Source organism: Gavia stellata, chromosome 2 (assembly GCF_030936135.1).
Source record: "Gavia stellata isolate bGavSte3 chromosome 2, bGavSte3.hap2, whole genome shotgun sequence".
Lineage (NCBI taxonomy): Eukaryota > Metazoa > Chordata > Aves > Gaviiformes > Gaviidae > Gavia > Gavia stellata.
The window spans coordinates 104,810,385-104,831,648 of record NC_082595.1 but is presented as its reverse complement, the minus strand read 5'-3'; the positions used below and the strand labels follow the sequence as shown (position 1 = coordinate 104,831,648).

Sequence of the window (21,264 nt, the reverse complement as noted above, 5' to 3'; positions counted from 1 at the left end):
TTTTGAACCACCTTCTTTGTTCTGTATCAAAAGAATGACCCAAAAGGCCTTTGCTGCAGAGCGCATCCCTTTCCTTGCCAACCGGTCATAAGGCTTGGTAAGGAAGATCGGCTTTGCAGACTTATTGCCGAGGTCAAGGTAACTTCCATAACTACCTTTGCGTGGCAAGTGCCACCTCTCTGTTCTCTGAAGGAAACCTTTTAAAAGAGTTTAAACTGCTTTTTCTCAGAGAGTCTTCTGCACAGCTGTTTGCAGGCTTTCACTGCCAGAAAATAACCAGACTGGTTTCATTCGAAGGGGCTCTTGGAAGCCACCAGTTACACCCCCTGCTCAGAGAAGGTTAACACAACACTGGATTGCCTGAGGCTTTGTCCACTCATGTTTTGGATAACATCAGGGTATGCAACAACATCTCTGGGCACCTGTGCCAGTGTTTGGCTACTCGCAGTATGAGCAATTTTTTCTTTCTTTCTAACCAGGATTTCGTTTGCTGACTTTTGTGTGCATTGCCCTTTGTCTTTTCATTGCGCCCCCCTAAGAAGACTCTGGCAGCATCTTCTCCATAACCACCCACTAGGAAGCTGAAGGGAGAAATCATACCCCCCTCAGCCTTCTCTTCTCCAGGGTCAGCAAACCCAGCCCTCAGCCTCTCCTCCTCCACCACAGGCTCCACTGCCCTACTGTACAGGACAATCACCCAGCACAACATGAGGAGCGGTGTGGCCCACAGGGAACCGAGGAGGAACACAAAGTGAAGTGGTCAGCTTGGGTCTGTCTGGATGAATTTATAGGTGTCTTGCTCTCTTCTTTCACTTCTGGTTACTTTAAAAGGGTCCTCTCTCATTCCACTCAGTTCATTGCATCAAAGAGCATGCTCCAGTCTTTACAGAGCACTGACACTGAGCTTTTGCTGTCCTGTCCCTTTACAAAGCAACCAGTCAGGGAAACAATGGCAACTTACAGCAAAACTCAGGAATTATCTACATAATGTGAAGATGGAAATGAAGACAGATCTGTTGAAAACTTGAAATAGCTGTACAATTCATAGCTTAGATGACATCTGAAAAAACTTGAAATAGCATTATCCTGCACTGCTCCAGAGCTAAATGTTATTGTAAAGCAGTTCACATTTCTAAGTATTTCTGAGAAAACAAGGTGAATGGCAGCATTGTATGGGGCAAACAAAGTATCTGTGATACATATCTTCAAGAACTGTATACATGTGCATGTCTTAATCAAAGCAGCACATCTGAGATAATTATGCATGTGTATGATGACCTTAAAAGCCATCAATTCTACACATCAGACACTTTGGTCACAGGAAAACTACCAGAAGAATTACTGAAATCAGTGGAAAAAAATTTTATGAAATGGAGGTTAAAACTTCATGAGCAAGAATGGAATTAATACACTCAAATTTTCCTCTGTAATCCAGCTTGAAGAACCTTGCAAAGATAAATGCTAGACCTTTAAAAGCAGGGATGATAAAGATAATTAATGGAAGCTTAGAAAGAAAATAATGTCTCAAATCCATGTAGGGTATAACTATTGCTCAGTTTTTGAGGACAAGGAAGATAAATTATTCAGTCTTACTCTATCCCAGCATGAGGCAGAAATTCTAAAGGAAACAAGCTGTTCAAAAACAAAACTGTGATGACTATGCCAAGATAGGAGTTAGGCTCAGAAGACCTAAAATAATTCCAAAGTTCTAGTATTTATAGGGCGATGAGGATTCTGGGTATTGTTTTAAAGCAAACTGACAACACCTTTGCCTTGTGAAGTATACTTAAGTGGTGATTCAATTCTAGGATGATGTCAGGATCATATCATAGAATGCTGTTGGTTGGAACGGACTTCTGCATAGGCGCTTGGTCCACTCCTGCTCAAAACAAGGTGAACTTTGATGTTAGATCAGTGTGCTCCTAGTCATGTCCAGCTGAGCTTGCAGTGTTTCTGATGGTGGAGATTCTGCAGCTGTTCTGGGCCTTTGCTCCAGTTTTGGACCCTGCACTGAGAATTATTTTTTTTTTCCTTATGTGTAATCAGAATTTCTCTTGCTACAATTTCTGCTCATTGCTGCTTCTCCTTTCACAGGGCACTTCTGAGAAAAATCTGGCTCTCTTCTTTATACTGTCCCAATTAGACAGGCATAAAGAGGAAATAAACTCACCCTGAGCCTTCCCTTCCCCACGCTGAACAGACCCAGCTCTCAGCTCCTCCTTGTATGTCTTGTGCTCTAGTCCCCAAATCATCTTGGTGGCTCTCCACTGCACTCGCTCCAGTAGGTCAGTGTCTGTCTCACACTTTGGAGTCCAAAACTAGACATGGTACTCCAGATGTAGTCACAGAAGTGACAGACAGAGCACTTTGCTTGAGCTGTTCACTACTCTCGTTAATACATCCCAGCACTTGGTTGACCATTGTAATAACTTGGTCTCCACCAGGACCTGCAGGTCCTTTTCTGTAAAGCTGCTTTCTACCCGTTTGCTGCTCAGCCTGTACAGCTGTATGGGATTATTTCATGCCAGGTGCAAGGCTTTGCGTTTGCTTTTGCTAAGCTTCATCAGGTTACTAGCAGGCCATTTTTCCAGCTCTTTGAATGGTTCTTTTGAATGGTAGCACTGCCCTCTAGCAAATTTATTGCTCCCCTCAATTTGGTATTCGTGTATTCATTGCAATGCCCAAGTTATTAATAAATATATTAAATGTTATCAGCCCCAATATTGACCACTCATCCCACTGCCAGTGGGACTTTGAACTATTGCTGTCTACTCTCCCTGAGCCTGGTGGTCTTACCAGTTTTCCACCTATCTTGTAGAGAATCCATGCAGTACATATGCCTCCACATTAGTTAAAAGGATACCATGGGAGACTGTCAAAACCTTGCTAAAGTTAAGTAATAAAAGCCCCAGGCACCCCCCTTATTCACCAACCAAGCCATCTCATCATAGCAGACCATCAGGTTGGTCAGGTATGATTTATCCTTGGCTGCTCCAGTCACCTTCTGGTCCTTTGTGTACCTGTAAATACCTTCAGACAAGATTTGCTATACCATCCTCCTAGACATCCAGGTTGGGCTGGCCAGCTCATAGTTCCCGGAATCCCTTTTCTTGCCCTCTTTGAAGATGGTCTTCTCCTGTCATCAGGAACCTTCCCTGATCACCATGGCCTTTCACGGATCACAGCAAGTGACTTCAAAATGGCATCAGCTCATCTGTCTCCCTCAGTATCCCTTGACGTATCCTGTCTGCTCCCACGGACTTGTGTATGTCCGGTTGGCTTAAATGGTCTGTAAGTCCATTCCTCATCCTCCAGCCCTCTCCTCATGGCTGTCGTCTACCATGGGCCATATTTCACTCCCCCAGACTCTGCTGCTAGGCAAAGGGACCTGGGAGAATCTGAGAGCAGATCTTGCCAGCAAAGACCAAGGCAAAGGACGCATGAGTAACTCTGTTTCTCCTATGTCCATTTGGGACTCTGTCCCTTTATCCACTGAGCGGTGGGCCCACACTTTCCTTTCACTGCCAGTGTATTTACAGGCACTCTTCTTACCACTCTTCACGTCCCTTGCCAATTTTAGCCACAGCTGATCTTTGGCTTTCCTAATTTTAAGCCTGCACAATAAAGCAGTGTTCCTAAATGCCACCTGGGTAGCCTCTTCTTCCTCCTATGAGGAAAGTCTGAGAGAGCTGGGACTGCTCAGCCTGGAGAAGAGAAGGCTCTGGGGATCTCATCAGTGTATATAAATACCTGCAAGGAAGGTGCAAAGAAGATGGAGCCAGGCTGTTTTCAGTGGTGCCCAGTGGCAAGAGGGCAAAGGCAAGGGGCACAATCTGAAACACGTGATGTTCTCTCTGAACATCAGGAAATACTAGTTTACTGTGAAGGTGACTGAGCACTGACACAGGTTGACCAGGGAGGTTGTGGAGTCCCCCACTTTGGAGATATTCAAAATCTGTCTGGACATGGTCCTGGGCAACTGGCTCTAGGTGGCTCTGCTTGAGCAGGGACCAGATGGACCAGATGTCCTCAAGAGGTCCTATCCAGCCTCAACCATTCTGTGATTCTGTGATTCTCTCTGTTCCCATACACCTCCTTTGTTTATTTTAGCTTGCTCAGGACTTCCATGTTCAGGCAGGATGGTCTCCAGCCGCGCCTGCTTGGCTCTTGTACACTAGCTAAGCAATTCCTTTGTCACCACTAGGCTGTCACTGATGAACTTCTGGATCATTCTGCAGGGTCTTGTACAATACAGCTCCTCTTACAAAGACTGGCATTTCTAAAAAAGAATATGGATTTGCAGGGGAACACGCGGTCAAAGTATGCCCAGCATTGCTCTTCGGGAGTGTTCCACTTGCTGGCTGACAAATGTACCTTGATGCATTATGTCAGTGGTTTTGAATGCATGGGCTTTGTATAACACTTCGTGTTTCTTTGGGATAAAAGTATATCTTTAATTATATATAATATTATAATATAAACAGCATATAATCTTAAACATTCAAATTACACAGCCAAAAAAGCTTCTCTTTCTTGACATGTTTGTGCAACAACTTAGCAGTAGTAAATATTATTCACATACTTCTCAGTACTTTGTTTCAGGATTACCATAAAAAACCTGGTATCATAAACAGTAAGAAATAACGCTATCATATGAAGAATTTATTACTAGTTACTATTCATTATTTATACAGTGGGTGCATATCGCTTTACACACAAACACCACTTTACACACTGCATATATTTCTCTGCAGAACTTCTACAAGCTTTGTTTTCCAAAGTGAATCAGTTTGGTGACACTAAATTGTAGTGGGTAACAGCCACATACGTTTGAGCTTGACAGGAGCAGAGAACAACCAAAAACAGAAGATGCAGACTGACTTCTGGGAGAATTCAGAATAGTCATTTCCTCCAAACCAAAGTAAAATGTGCATTTTCTTTAGTGAAAAGCCCCCATTTCATCCAAGAACAGAATGTTATAACAGTTAACCAACAGTTGGACATTTAGTAATGCTTAAAATTCCAAGAGAAAACCTAACAAAGTAACTTGGGTACCTGCAAGTTTATCCTTCTTCTACGTGCTACTCTGAAAAGTAATGGTCAATTATAAATCTCCATCAGAGCTGCTTCTTGAGAGTGAAACTGGAGTCGAGAAAAAGGGTGAGGAATTCCTTTTGTGGTCTCCCCTACAGTACTCTTGCAGGCATTGACAATAAGCCTGTGTTTTGCCCACTCACAAGATAGTGAGTCACTGTATTTCCATTTATGCAGAAGATATCTGCACCTTGTGTGCATTGTTCAGATGGGATGGAGCGCAGATTGGTATCGCTGATGCAACGTGACTCCTGGCATTACTTCTGTGGCATCGACAGAGCAATCATCCATTGAAACAGCACAGACTGCCTATGTTTCATGCCATCAAGTCACAAGATCCTTGTGCTCCTCTTAAAGGTCTGGGCAGATTTCAAGAGGATTTTCAGGATTGTAGACAGGGCAGTGGTGCTGCTTTAATGTCACTTTGGCGTGTCAGCTCTGGGTGATCAGAGCTTCCCGGTATGCCCAGAGCGCATCAGCCTGTGTCCAGCGTTTGCAGGTGCAACATTCAGCAGTACAAGGAGTCAGAGAGCAGAGTTTAATATACTGTTTATCACTCCCAGGGCCAAATTTATTTTTATGTCTATATCAGCTTCATAGACAACTGTCATATCAAGCAGGAACTCAAGGCCCATAGAAATCACAGGGAGAGGTGAAGCTTGGCTCACTTCTATTTCTTTCTTTCTTTTTATTCATTTGGTTCATTTGTTTTGCAAGCAACTTCTAAATTGAAAACGGCAAATCAATCAGCAATGTGAGGAAACCAATGCCATCAAGAAAATATTATATGTTTGGAAAACAATTTATTTTCCTTCTGATATGCATTAAAATTGTGATTTTTAATATGGCCACTGTTTTCCTGTTACCTATAACAAAAATTATGGTATAAAGACATCCCACCCAACCACTTCTGCAGCCTTCTACAAACTGTTTGCATCAGGCTCCTCTGTACCTAACATATACCTTAATCCACTTATCCTCCCCTTCAATGATTTCTCTGACATTACCCTCCTCATGCAACACCAAAATCAGAAATTACCTAGTTGAGAAAGGATCAGCTTTCTTCAAAATAATTTCCAGGGCCTACCTGGCAAAGTCAAGCACTGACAGCAAAAATAAATAATAGGAAACCGCCAAGTGATTCCTTGTAAAATTCTTTTTGTAGCTATGTTTGATGGTGACAATAGCAATATGTTCCTAAATGACAGTGACCAACCTTAGGATTTTATGCATCTACAACTCAGATAACCTGCCTTCCCTCAGAAGTACTGCTCCTTGAAAATAAAACCTCTAGTAATCAACATCAAATCATAGGCAAGGAAGCTCTCAGGCAGGCTTTTTTAGCCTGACAGGAGGCTGGGACAAGTTCTCTAATGAAACACCCGTGCCTCCTGAATGGCAGAAGTATATACACTGCTGCATTTTTAATGAATAATGTGCAACTAATACATGGGAAAACGAAGTAATGATGAGGAAGAAATAGGAAAATAAAAAGAACTCTAAATCATTTCAAGGAATCAAACAATCAAGCACTTAAATCCTGGCCAACACACATTTTGTTTAGGTTACTGTTATTACTGATATTTATCCCTTTTGGAAGTCAAGATAGTTTTTGATCAAAGTGCCAAAGCCTAGAAATACTCCTTTTTCTTTATCTAATGCTGTCATGTTTGTGACCTTGTAAGTACTTGGCTATGTCAATTAGTGCTTCAAAACCACTGCCTTTCATCTTCAAATGGAACTGGGCCTAGAAACTGGCCAGACCTCTTAGCTCTTTCAACAGATGATAAACACATTGCAAGTCAAAAAATCCAAGCAGCTTTTTATGACTTTACAGATTAATTAGCATGCTAAGGCTTTCAGACCAATTTCAGTCCAATAAAGTATCTGCAGAAGCTGACAAACTAAAACCACATTTTGTATGTTCCAATTTCTGCACTATTAAAAATATGTAAAAATATATCTGAGAAAAAATACTAAAATAAGATAGTAAGAGGAAGTGACAGATGATCAACACAATTTAAGGCCTCTCTAGGGCCACAGACCATTAAGAACAGCCTTCTACAGAGATGCCTGAAAACTGCCCAAGGCCTCTCTCCAGTTTGTTCAAAGGGAAGAATTGGTTCCTCTACTTCAAGGCCTTCAACATGTCAATTTTGGAACCCACCACTGATCTCACTTTGCTCTCTTGTCCCTCAGTGGCACAGTTACCTCCAAGCAGTTGTAACTTTTTCATAGTAGCTTAATATGATTACTTCAGCAGAAGTAATTTCTGAGTTCAATTTACAGACATTTTTGGTCAATCTCTAATTAGCAAAAAGAAAAAAAGTCAAAAAAAGTCTCCTGGGAGTCAACGATCAGATCTCCTCTCATTCGTGGTACAAGCTCTGTCTATTCCTCAAAAGCAACTCTCAGAATTATTTGATGATACTAGGAGGATGCTATAACGATATTTTTTATGGTGAACTCTGCTGGTTTCACCCTCCCTGGGCTGGTGCGATGGCACGTCATCACCAACGTCATACGCTTTGGCTGTCTATCCTTGCTTGCAGACTCCTTACAGAAGGCACAGTCTGGAAGCTGCACTCCAGTTAAATGGTGTGTCACCCCAAAAGGTAAATTGTGCAAAATTTATTGAACTTTCCAACCTAGAGAACCAGGAGAATGTGATTTGGGTGCCAGGGAAAACCTGTCCTTGCATTCTTTTACAAACCATCAATTGTTACATACTCTGAGCATGGCTCTGATTTCCTATATATTCGTGTAATATTCTGCCCTAATTAGAGCTTCATATACACCAGAAGTCTCTGCATAAGTGTGAACGGGCTTGCATCTCATTTACCAATGAAACTGGACATTACTTTATTTTCAAAATTTACCCATATGTAAATATATGCTCCTGGAAAAAAATCAGTTGCACTATTTGACATCCAACAACTGAAGCCTCACTTATCACAGTAATTTGCCAAAAGAATCAGGAGGATCTTTAACACAGCTTTTGCCATTATTGCACTTGGGCTGGACTGCTACATCATGTCCAGATCAAAGAATTGACAGGCTACTATCTGAAATGGTGACAAAAATATGCCAACTATCAATACAAACCCTCAGGGGAGTGGAAGAGTAGCTTTGCACAGAGAAGCTGGAATAGCAAATCCTATATACTTCATCACTGCATGTTTTGACCGTTTTCTAGCAACTGTTGTATTCCAGTATTTATAATCTCTCTCTTTATGCAAGCCTCTTATATTTTATAATAAAAAGAGTACATAAATTTCAGTTACCATTGCAGAGCAAATTGTTGCATGTAATTAGTCATGTACAACATAAGGCGTAACTTGAAAACCAATGCGTGTTTATTTTTCCTCTGCTTAATCAATATTTTAAATATTTGTGGAAGCCATACACCAGCTTAGCAAATCATCACCTCAGAAGCGAGAGAAAGAGAACAGACAACACAAATTCCACAATGTACAGCAAATCATCTACATCTGACAGACTGCTGTTGAGGAAACTACATTTTTTTGGACCTTAAAGGAAAGAAGCATATAACATTTTACTTCTGTGCCGTTCCACTTTATTCCTTTTTACCGTGCATTCCTCAGGCATAGTGACTTGTTTTTCCTCTCACATAATTATTTTTTCCCCTCCCCATGCATTTTTTTAATGCTATTTAGTTGCAGCGATGCACAGAGACAAAGACAGTGGGGGCAATTTTTTCCCCTGCAAACCTTGCCTGACTTTCCAGAGAGGTTAACAAACGCTTTACCATCTCTGTCTTCTCTCCCACATCATAACTGTGGCTATCCACAGTAGGATCAAATCTACAGTAGCAACAACACACAAGTCTTAAATGCTGCGGGAGTACTGTAAGTACAGGAGGCCAAGATCGTATCTCAGTTATGCTATTTAAAGACTTTATACAGTTATCCCTGAGCTCAACTAGAGAAAATCTTATCAAAACTGAAGACTGGCATTTTTATAAGATTTGTCATAGGTTTAACCTTGAGAATAACAAATCATTAAGTGTGTGTGGGCTTAAGAATCAATTTATGTTCCAAGCAAAGGGTTTTTAAAATTAAGGTTGGAAAAAAAATTAGATCTCGCCTCGTGTTGCACAGATTCTGTTGATGTATCAATCTTTTCAGGCATTTAAAAATAATATAGAGATGATAAAAGTAAATGTTCTATAACCAAAAAATCTCTTGGTAATAAAATTTCAAATTACAGCCCATGACAACACTTCTAAATTGAAGCTGTGATAGAGGAGCTTTGATGGAGAAAATTGTACAAGTAACTTGCAACGTAATTCGGAAAAGCAACAAAGAATGAAGGTGCTGCTGAGATGAACAGAAAACATAGCTGGAATGGTGTGCAGCATCTTTAAATGAATTTTAGACTGTTTTCTTGCCAATATCTTAAGCAGTGCTGCAGTCTTATATGGATTTCTTTGATAGCTTCCTTCTACCAACAAATAACCTCACTGCAGGAAAAAAACCCAAACCCCCACCGCACACAGACAAACCGAAACCTGAGCTCAATCGTCATACATGACTGGGCTCAGAGTGTGACAAACGGAGCTGAACGCAGGAGTTTAATGGCAGGAATTGCACTCTCCTATTGACTACTTCAGGCGTTCAAGGGGTTGAGGAAGTATCTCCAGTGAAGGACTCATCCCTTCAAACTGCGCTGACTCTGAGTGCTGGTCTGGCCCAACGCTTTGGATACAGCACAAGGCTAGGAAAGCCAAATTGACTAAAAGAGCTGGAACTTTGCTCACAGAGGCACAGAATGAGCAGAAAAAACAATAATCACTACCTCCGAGTGCCTCAGTTTCCCTGTCGGTATACTGGGAGTGCAACATTAAACTATTTCTTATAGGTTGTTGAGCTTTAAATAGTTTTTCTGATGTCTTCTGGCAGCCTCCGATGAAATGGGCTACAGCAGTGCAAAGTATCATTGTCATTTTGTTTAGCAAAAAATAAAGCTCAGGAAAATACAGCTTTTTTGTTTAAATAACTCAGATGAAACATCCGTAACCACTTAAATGTGGCAGATCCACTAAGCATGATTTGTACCAAAGCATCTGTGGTAAGAAGGTTACAGGTACGCTTTGAGAATAAATTTCAAAGGTCTGCAAAGTATAATTAGTTCTAAAGTTCTCCTACACATTAATAATTAGTAATAAAATCCTTCTAAAGCCCTCCACAGAAAGATGTAAAAAGCTATTCCAGAAGCATAAAAACACAGATGCAACCCAATCCCCTCATAGTCAGTGTTATATATCTTAAGCTTCCCTCTGAAGATGGTTTCACCTCTCTCCAGCAGTTAATTTGATCAATTTTTTCTCTCCCATCCAATGCTTTTTCCGTTCATAGCACATAACTTGGGGTGAAGTCTTTAATCTTACATACATCTACATAATAATTTAAAGACTAAATGGTTCAGCCAGATTAGATAGTCTACCGGTCCTTAAAACCATTTATCTATGAATTCCCTGACCAATTTCATCACCAACACAGCAAGTTTCACAGTCCAGTTACACGTCAGAGAGAAAAGAAGTTTTTTCCCCCATTTTGAAATTGTCACTTTAAGATTCAGTTAATCGGGAGCTGAAGGACAGGAATATGACCAATGTCTGCCAATACAGGTATCCAGAAGACAGATCTTGTCAAACAGACTTCATTTCAGTCTTTGACAAGATTATGACTCTGTTTGATAACGCGTAATGGAGGACGATGGCACGTATATGTATTTTTAATAACTATTGACTTAGCACTTTGGCAAAAAAGTCTGGAGCAATTATTAACTGTGCAGACATGGGAACAGAGAAAGGGAGCAGTTTTATCGCCATGCAAGGGAATGGTGAGTCTGGTGCTGAAAGAATGCATATGGTTTTGGTACCTATATTTTCAAAGGCAAATGAAGAATGGAGGGGATGCAAAAGATATACAGTTATTTGGAGGCTACTAAAACTGGTAAACAGCAGGCAACTAGAGAAACCAAGGACCGAAAGGTTTATAAAAAAAATGAAACTAACTTTTAACTGGGATGATAATTAATTAGTAGGAAACAAAATGAAGGGAGATGGACGGTTGGCCTCTATGTGTTGAGATCTTCAAACCAGCTCAGGAAGATACGCTAAAGTCAAAAGTGGTAACTTCATGACAGTGATAGTCCTTTCAGCCCTCAGCCTCGAGGAACATTGCTGTCTGTACTCATATCCTGAACAATGAGACAAGGAGAACCAGGTTCTCAATCTTCTTGCTCCATAACACCATGATTACTTCCTTTATTCACCATGTCACCTCTTGTGTGAGGCACCCCCTTGCCATTGAGTTTAATGACATCTGCCATAATGTTGGGGAAGGTTCAGATTGCAGAAGAGGAGCTAAGCAATCAAATATCCTGCTCCCGACCACAAAACAGAACTAAGAAATTCAGCTTAAGATGACACCTGCCCACCATGAGCTGGTACCCCATAAACATGCTCACAAAAAGGCTGCAGAGGGTATACTGTGAACTCACCACAGCTCAAAGCAACTCAGCACATTCCTGTTTTTTAAAATAAACCAAGCAACTGCGTTGTTCTTCTGACTTGTGATTTCCTCATTATACGGATTTAATTTTTTATGCCTAACCATTTGCTGGATTCTACACAGGAAAGACTCTGGCTGGTTACATTGCTAACCACAAGTGTAAATCTGCTGTGTGTGAAGGAGAGAGACAGAGTCAGGCAGGGTGAACATGAGTATGTATGAGCACCTGATGTTTTCTTCTGACACCGTTCCACATCATTAATTGGAAGCTTGCTAGGCACCATATCCTTACATCTCTGTTCATCCTACCTACCCCACTTCCCTTTCAAAGATTTTTCCTCTTTAGTACATGCAATTTTGAATTTTTAGAGCTGTTTAGCTGATTCTCGGCAGAAGAGGCTGGGGCAAAGACTGTATGCATTTTTACACATTTATTTTATGGGAGATTACACAGCTGATTAACAGTTCTCAGAATAAAAAGTGTCCCATGTTACCTCCATTCTTGTCTATTTACTGCTTTTGATCTATTCATGCCAAAACATTCTTACTAATGAAAGTAATCAGAAAATTGTCTAATAAGGTAATTTAGAAGACAGTTCACATTGAGCATATGATCAAAAGGCATTTAACTTGCTGTTCCTGCCTTCTCTCCCCCAATAAACACATGGTTTACTGGCACTGCTATGCTTCAAAATGGTTTTGAACATCTGGGAGAAGGGTTGATCAGCTCTAGACAATCGTTGGACTCTAGGCAGACCCAGGAACAAAGGTCGTGATAAATGAAATGACTGCTTTGGCTCCAAAATTGCCTCAATCTTCTCCAGACAAAGCATGATTGAAATGCATCTATCTGTGGACAGCATCTGGAGAACTCAAAATATGTTTTGATCAGAATCTGATTGGCTGCTTTCAAATGAAAATAATTTGAAGATGCCATGGAAAATTTTTAAAACCAATCACACTGTACACTTTGGCCTAATGTTTCCTTCTGCAGCATTGACCTTGTTTTTCTACAGTGTGAAAAAAAAAATCAATGTAATAATGGTACTGCAGTAAAATTTCAGCTTGCTCTTGGCTTACTTTAAACAACTTTATTGTCTCCTTTCCCCCTGTCTGCGTCTGCTGCATTTGGCACTTGCAGTTATTAAAATGAAACCAAGTTGAAAGAAAATGTTAAATATCATAAAAAGAAAACCAGCAGTGCTTCTGGCTCACTTTGCTAATGCTGTGGTCACCTTTACAATTTGCCAGGGTTTTCTATTCCCCAGCTGTTCTACCTGAATTTGCATGCAGAAAGAAACCCCAACTTTCTACTGGAAAAACAACTTGTACTTTGCAGATTTAAAAGAGCTAAATGTTTAAAAAAACAAGGAAAAGTCACCCTCTTCCCTCCAATTATATATTAGAACAAAGAAGCCCAATGGTTTACTAGTGATTTTAATTCTTTGCCGCTTAATGTTTTCTTACTCCTTAGTGTGTATTTCTGCACAAATGAGAGAGCCTAGTTATAGCAGTCCCACTGTTACACTCCAATCTGCACTAAGAACGAGGCTTTGAAAACCTTATAGGAAAGTACCAACTAAAGAGAAGTAAAAACACCATTCAGCCAAAATTATGCCCTTGGGTCACTTTCCACTCCCTCTGGATGAAAACCACATCCACTTGTTGTCAACCACAGCTCTGCCTTGGTCAACAGACAAGAAGAGCATTCCCAAAAGCAAAAGTGGGAACCACACGTTCCAGGGAAAGCAACAGAAAACCCAGATGTTGGCAGTGCTGAAAGGAAAGAAGCATTTGCTCTGCTTGGGCCTCTCAGGAGCATGGGAACCCTCAGTCTTGGAGCAAGAACGACCTACTCTAGTGTATGCACAACACACAAAAGAATAAAAAAGACCTAGACTGCCCGTAGAAAATCTTTCTTCCTCCTAGTAGCTATACCATGAACGCAGATTTTGCAAGGGACAGATGAAGCTCCATCTCTAACATCCCTTCAACACATCAAACCCAGAAAAACAGCTAAATTCTTACTTTGGTAGTTGAAGCTGGAGACGAGTTGGCCACCAGGCTTGTGATCACATCGCTGTTGACAGTGGTGCAAGCGGCGGTGGCCGGGGTGGGGAGCCGGGAGGGGACGATGGGCAGGGGCAGCAGCCCGGGGCGGTTGTTGCTGTTGGTGCTCGCGGCGTTGCTGCAGTTGGTGCTGCTGACATGATTGCCGTTGGAGCTCCAATCCCGGCGATCCCACCCAGCCCGATAATCTCTTTCAAACCGGCTGTGGTGCCGTGACATCTCGATGGAGGGCAGCTTCTTCTCAAAGGGAACTCGAGAGCTTGCCTAAAAGATCAAAACCAAAGAGTTGTTAGGAATAAGGTCCCAGCACAGCAATTGTACTCTGTAATCACTAGGGCAAGTCCCTGCCATGCCTCTTCTGCTTTAGGAGAGCACTGCTTCTCCCCTTTTCCCAGCTGAATGTCAGGAGGAAGAGAGCAGTGTTGTAGTAAATGTTAATCTAGAACACAAATGAGAGAGTTTGGACAACTACAAGCATGTTGTGGAGAAACCAATCCCTCAGACCTGAGGAAACACCATCTGCCCAAACTCTCCAGCAGAATAACAAGCAACAGCACACAAATCATGAAAAGCCGAGTTAGAAGAAAATCATCACTCAAATATTCTGATAGCAGGAAAATGTTACCAATAGCTCCATCTTGCAGTTTTCTCAGTAGCCTTCAGATCATTTCTACAGCTCTTTTCTGCACCTGATGTGTGACCAAATATTAATCCTAAATATTAGAGGGAGAAAAATCTACCTGCTAAGTCTATCCATTACTTCTCTATTTTCAAAGCCAAATACTGCTTTAAGCAGCCCCCTCCCCTCCTTTTTGCTAGACCTCCTCACTGGAAACTCCTACAGGAATGCTTCACCTTGTGAGGCCTGAGCTCTCCGCAGTGTGGCTGGTCTTCAGGGTAGGCCAACATGTCCTGTCTCTTCCCATGCTTCTGGCTAGACTTAAAACACTTAATATACCTAAGGTGATCAAATGACCAAGTCATTTGTGCGATCATCCCATCCTTATCATTCTCCTCAGTCTTTGTTAGCCATAGATTTTATCCGTCAGGAGCAAGACGTCTGAACACAACACTGGGAGTTGAGACTCCCAACGTCTAATCCTAGTTCTGGTAATTATATGCTACATAGTCTAGAGCAGTTACTTAAGTCTTCCTGCCAAGGTCTCCTAACCTACAGAATGGTGGCAATAATGCTATCTTCCCAGCAGAGTTCAGAGTAAGTGAAAATTTACAGCATTTGAAATTGAAGAACAGTATAAATAAATGCTAAATATATTTATTCCCATAAATAAATAATGAGTATCTAGGTCACTGCAGCTTCTGATTTATTTTATTTACATCACACGATCCAGTAAGTTCTTTGTAATAATAACATCAGGTCAGATGAAGCAATTTTGTTTCACAAATTCTTAGATACAAAAATGGACAGTAAAAACATCTGCTTATAATGGCTGAGGAGGGAGCTGGAACCAAACTTACCCAGAAACTTAAAGATAAGAAACTACTTAAGAGAGATATTACTTAAAAGTGGTATAAAACAGTGCACCTATCAACAATGTTAGTTATTCACCTGGTAGAAATTTAAAAAAAAGGCAAACAAAACCAACTATTATGACTAAATAATTAAAGGTTCACCTGATTCACCAGAAAGCTACTAGCTTGAGACAAAGAAAACTCTTCCCCAGTTAAAAATTCAATAAAATAAATGTGTATTAAAAAAAACCCCCAAATTCCCTCCCACAATCATTATCTTCAGCAAAAGGATGAACCAAATCTCCCAAGAAGCTGCATTTGTGATGGTTATGTTCCCCTCTGCAGGAGTGAGCACCTCCAGCAAGAGCATACATTGGGGACTGCACAGCAATGTTGCAGATGCTGACCACAAAATTAACATTCCTCTTAATCCAACAGAGCCAGCTATTTTTCCTCTGGTGGGATCTGGTGCAAGATTTGACTTGATGATTTGAGGGTTGAGGATTCACTGACATTCACTTAGATTCCTCTTTCTTCTATTTTTGTGGCCATCTGATACTTTAATTCAGAAAGCTCATTTTATATTTTCTAGAGGACCATGTGGACATGACAGCTATACACTGAACACGGCAAAAACCAGAGACACAAGTGCTGTGAAAGGTGCTGTGGTGAGAACAGAAACTTTTGTTTTAGTAGAGGTGAAGAAAGCAAGTTTTTCCTCTAGTGGCAACCATCTCAGAATAAAATCAGTACCTAAAGATAGTGTCTTTAAAGGTTAGAAATTCCACGGTATAAACCCCCTGCGTTTTGTTTTATAAACCTTTTGCAAAGCCAGGCAAAAAGGGAGACTGTAAACTGCAAGCTACAATTTCAAAATATCCTTTATTATTCCTTGCCTTTGGAAAAGTTTCTTTTTAAATCTGCACGGTCTCCACCACTGTATGAAGCTATCTTTTTTGACTGTTTGGATGGTGGCTGTCAAGTGAATGCCCTTCTCCTTCCGAGCTCGAGGATCTCCATTAGTTGTATTAGTGTACTTCTTGACAAGGCAACTAGAGAGAACCAAATCACATATCCCCCACCCACCCACACACTTGAGTATATCTGACATTTAATTCAGCAGAGAGCAGAGGCACACATGCACACAAGTCAATAGCTAGCAGTTTTTGCCACACGATCCAAGACACCAGGCCCCCAGCAATTCTACTATCAGATGAGACTGACAGGCAATTACGTCAATAACAAGCAGGAAAAAAGCCTGTGACTAAGCCACACATTAAGAAGTTTACTTACAAGCCACCAGCCTCTTCATGAGCAAATTCACTTCTTTGTCCAGGTACTGTATTTCATGATATTTCCAATAAAAATTAAAAGCCAGGGCTGACTGTCACCTTTTTTTCTATGCACCGCATTAAATATACACTACTTGTTTCAACATGTCATTTTTGGCTGGGTTCAGAGATATTTGACAGCAACAAGATGTGCAGAAAAACCGGAGGGGATAACTAACTAATAAATGAGTATTCAACTGCTAGTGCTTGCTATTAATTGTTTAAAATTAGAAACAATATAAAATGTTCTCATAAATAGCTGCTGGGTGAGGTAAGAAATGTTTTGTGAACAGGCTAGCTAATTTTTAAATATATTTTTGGATCCAGAGTTTATGCTTTGTCTAGACTATTTTTGTCAAGGATCATAATCATAATAATAATGCTTTAAATGTATTTTGTACTCATAAGAAAAACTTCTCCAACAAAGCCTGTCCCAAGCCAAGCATAATCATCACATTCCTCTGCACAGAACTTGACACAGGGCAGCAGAAACCATCTTGAGAAACGGCAGTGATGGAGGCCAGTGGAAACCACACACGAACAGCGAGCACGACAGCAGTCACTGTAATCAAAGACGTATGAGCATTTTCATCCTAACCCAGTCATTACCAGTTCCAAAAAACCCAATTTTAGGCTAAGATTTTCCAGACATGGGTTCTTTTGGATTTTTTTTTTTTTAAGAATAAACAGAAAACCCCTCCTTTCTGTTGGAGAGACAGGGAGAAGGAGAAAGACCAATACCTAATACTTACAAATAACAATATCAATACCTACAAATAATTAATGTTTCCCTTATTTAAGAGAAGTTTTCCTCAACATTCATATGCATGCATTTTTCTCTTAAACAGCTTTAGGTCCCTCTAAACAGCACTAAGGAAGAGAAAGAAGGTTTTTACCTTGTTTTTCAGACTTGGGGAATTGCCAGTGCTGTCCACACTGAAGTCACCGCCCCAGCTAAGACTGGGCTAATTATAGATCTATCAACCTCCGTTTTGGGCCGATTTTTCAGCTAGCATGAAGCTCCCCGCTGCCGTGTCTAGAAGTCAGTTCTCGAGCAGATAAGCCTAAAGCTATCTCAGATACGTCTACCCTACATCAGAGCCATAAAACCTCAACATAGACATAGCTGGCAATAGAAAGTATGATTTGCGTATCTCAGAATAGATGTCCATGAGGAGGCATACTGCATGCTGTTACTGCTCAAAATCACTCTATACAGTTAATTCAGCTGACATACTATCTTGTGAAGGGGGTAAAGTCAATGAGACAGGCCTTCCCCCACTCTCTACTCAAGACGTAATCACTGGAGTCGCCGGGTGTCTTTAATCTCGACTAGAAAGGAAACATGTGTTCCTGTTTGTCACATAGAATCAAAGGATTTTATTGTGCAGCCAGAAGGAACAAAAACTCTCTTAGAGGGAAAAAACCCCCACCCTACTAAAGACAGAGAGGAGAAGAGAGAGAAACCCATAGTTGTTACTGGATGAACTGATAAATTCAAAGCAAAAAGGAGATCAAATTGGTATTAAGGGAGAGCTGTGGAAAAGGCTATAAGCGAAAGAAGAGAGATTGAGCAACCAGAGGAAAATAAAAATCCCACGGCAAATCTGAAACGAGATTTAGTGATATGGCAAAGCAAACAAAATGCCTATCTCAGTCCCCAAAGACTAACATCGCTGTGTATGTGTTGCAAAAATCATGCCAAAACACAGACAGCCCTCTCAGTTTCAGAGAAGGTTATGCAAAGTACTCTGGAGCCGGGCATGAGGATTATACATGCACCCAACCCTTTCCTCCATAGTTTACTTTCACAGCAAGGTGGGCTTGGGAGGGTAGAAGAAGGAAGAGTAACAGAGTAATGAAACAACACTGAATGCCCTTCTGAGGAAGGGTGACAGGTATCTCTCCTAGCCCTCTAAGGCCAAAATACGCAATGCAGCAGGTGAGAAAGTCCATAAAAAGAAATTACTTTAAACCTATCACTCTTGAGGGAAAGTAAAACGTGAGAGTACCCCTGCTAGAGAAAATAACTTTTTCTACAAACAGGAGTTTTAGAAGTGTCTCATATAAACAGTTTGCTCAACAATAAAATTTGAGAAAGTTTTTCTGCAAAACGTGAGCGTCTTCGGGACTAAAATGTGGGGCTCCTACACAGATGACTACATCCAGCCTCCAAATTTACCCAAAACACTTTGGCCATTTGGAAATCCTCCTACCTTCTTAGTTTAAAACCACCTTCCTCCTGGTACTCATTTTTCACCACATCTCTTATACAAGCTCATTTGTTCCTTGTTTCCACAGCTTCAACATGCATACACAGAGGCAAGAAAAAGACCAGGGGCGTTTGAGATAGCAGCGTGCTAACTACAGGCCTCTTACCAGGTTCAAACAGATCATTGCTGCAGATTTATTAAACTTAAGTGATTAACATTTCATTTTATGCTTGATACATTTAAACACAGCCCTTCTTCCCCCAAGCCCAAAACACTCACTGTTCTGCAGAAAAAATGTTTCCTATTAATGTTCCTCTAAATGGCAGTCCGGCTTGAGCCTTAGAGCAGCTTTTTCCCTGCTCTCCATGCTTATCTAGTCAAGGTCTCCTTAAAATGCCTGTCCTCACAAATATAAGGAAAAACAGGCTTTCAGCCAGTCTGAAGCTAGAGAATCAGATTTCTTACACTGTTAGTCAACTTCATTAAGCGACTTCAAAAATAAAGGTCAACCTTTTAATTTAAAATTTTCCTGGGTAAGCATTTGTTTCTAAATTTACCTTTTAAATAATAACATTAGAGAAATATGATATGTGAGAGGTTGGAAGACAGAGCAACGGAAGTAGATACATGGTCATTAGGGAAATGGAAGAAAAGAAGAAAGGAAGAGTTTGAAACATTGAAATAAGCAGCTAAATAGCCTTACGTTTTTCAGACTGGATGAACGGAAGAACAGATAGAATAGCCTAGCAGAGAGCTTCAGAAGCCGTTAAATGCATGTAAAGCCTAAGTATTTTATGAGATCCACACAAAAAAATAGATGAGGAAGAAGACAGAGATTTGCTGTAATCAGATCTAGCATGAAGAACTGTAACTGATAAAGAAGAAGATGTCTAAGTACCTAAGCTTGAATGATTTCAGATATGTGCTTCAGGGAAAATGTTACTGGATGCAGTTTTATCAAAGCATACTGACACAACCACCTCTTCCTGAGGCACAGGACTGAAGATATAATTTATGCATACGGCACCAAAATCACATTGAAATGTATCAATGTTACCATAAATTCCGGATATAACTCAATAGTAAGGTCATACATGCACACATATTACAAACATGTTAATGTGTCTTTAAGGAAATCTTACAAATAAAATAGGGTGCCAGCACACCTGGCAGCTTCAGGAGCTACTCTTCACTTCAGAAGTGTGACAAATAAAATGGTTTTTTTGAGCTCAACATTATTTATAACCTACAAAGACTTTCTTAGACACATATGGAATCACTGTTATAAGCCTACATGGATCTGACTAATCCATTTTCACAATTTTTACTTAACTTCTTTTTTTCCATTTGGGTGACTTCATTGAAAGACTTCTTTGTTAGACAAAGGCAGTAGGAATCCAATCAAGAGATTCTGTAAAGCTGAACTACAAGCAGCTGTGTAGAAAGATAAGGCCCAGACATATTTGAGGGGCAAGGAAACAACTTTATTATCAAGCAAGGTCTACTTTTGTAAACCCCTGATTTAGTCTTGTAAACAGTTGTAAAGCTCTTGTAAAATCCAAGACAAGGCAGAGAGACTTGAGCTGCTTTGCTACAATCAGATCTTCAAAAAAAAAAGAAGGAAAAAAAGCCCAAATCCTAACCCTGTAAGTGATAAAGGAGCAGTAGATTTAAGAGATTATATAGGGTTTAATTTTCCAAATATATGCTGAAGGAGGCAACGCTTTGGGACGTATATATAAAAAAAAGCAGAGCAGCAACACAACAGTGCCTTCTCAGCATACAGTTCACTATGCAAAAACCACAAATGAGACTTTTGCTTCTGTGTCTCGAAATACTGTAGAAAAGTGTGTACCCTTATTATTTCTGAGTACTTAATATGGATATGGAAATCTTCTCTTTAGATAAGTAAAAAGATAAACTAGACTATCAAACTGAAAAAAAACCAGCCACAATGAGAGTGGAACCACACCTTACCAGTCTAGTTTCTTTCTCTCCAAGTTGGGAGAATATGGTCTTCCTAAATAAGGGATTACTAAAATATCTGTATGTGTATGTTTTATTACTAAGCTTCATGGAAGTTTATCTTCAATATGATCATTGCCTATATTTTGTCATTTGCTTCCAAATGCTAATTCCTTTACAACCTGAGTGGAGTAGATAACACATCCTGCAATTCACTGATCATGAGCATTGGTAGGGTGAGAAAAATTCACAGGGGTCCAAAGGCGTCTGTGGTCCTGCTGCTCACAGTGTTGGAACAGAAGATGAAGACCAGTCCCACCCTGAACCCTGCTGCACACCAAATTTGGACACACACAAAGTTACGGGGTTTACATCAGGTGTGGGGGTTTCCTTCTGGGGAAGCCTGCCATCATCCAAGTGTCTTGGACTATTTTGAAAGGCCTCCTCAGATGCGCTTATTGTCAATTATAAATTGATAGAAAATATGTGAAAATACAGTGGTTTGGGATACGTATCTGGAGAAAATTCCTAACTCCATTCCTCTCTCTTCAGGCTTTTATCGGAAAGATCTCCCACTTG

At 40.5% G+C, this 21,264-nt stretch overlaps 1 protein-coding gene across 1 annotated transcript in view; it reads right to left on the bottom strand.

Moving 5' to 3' along the window:
* KLHL29 (kelch like family member 29) overlaps window positions 1-13,922 on the bottom strand; it is a 247,910-nt gene extending 233,988 nt beyond the window's left edge. Inside the window, exon 1 of the mRNA XM_059835718.1 lies at window positions 13,662-13,922. Within this exon, the coding sequence (XP_059691701.1) occupies window positions 13,662-13,922 (261 nt within the window). The remainder of the gene's footprint in view (window positions 1-13,661) is intronic.
* Between the last annotated feature and the right edge of the window lie 7,342 nt (window positions 13,923-21,264).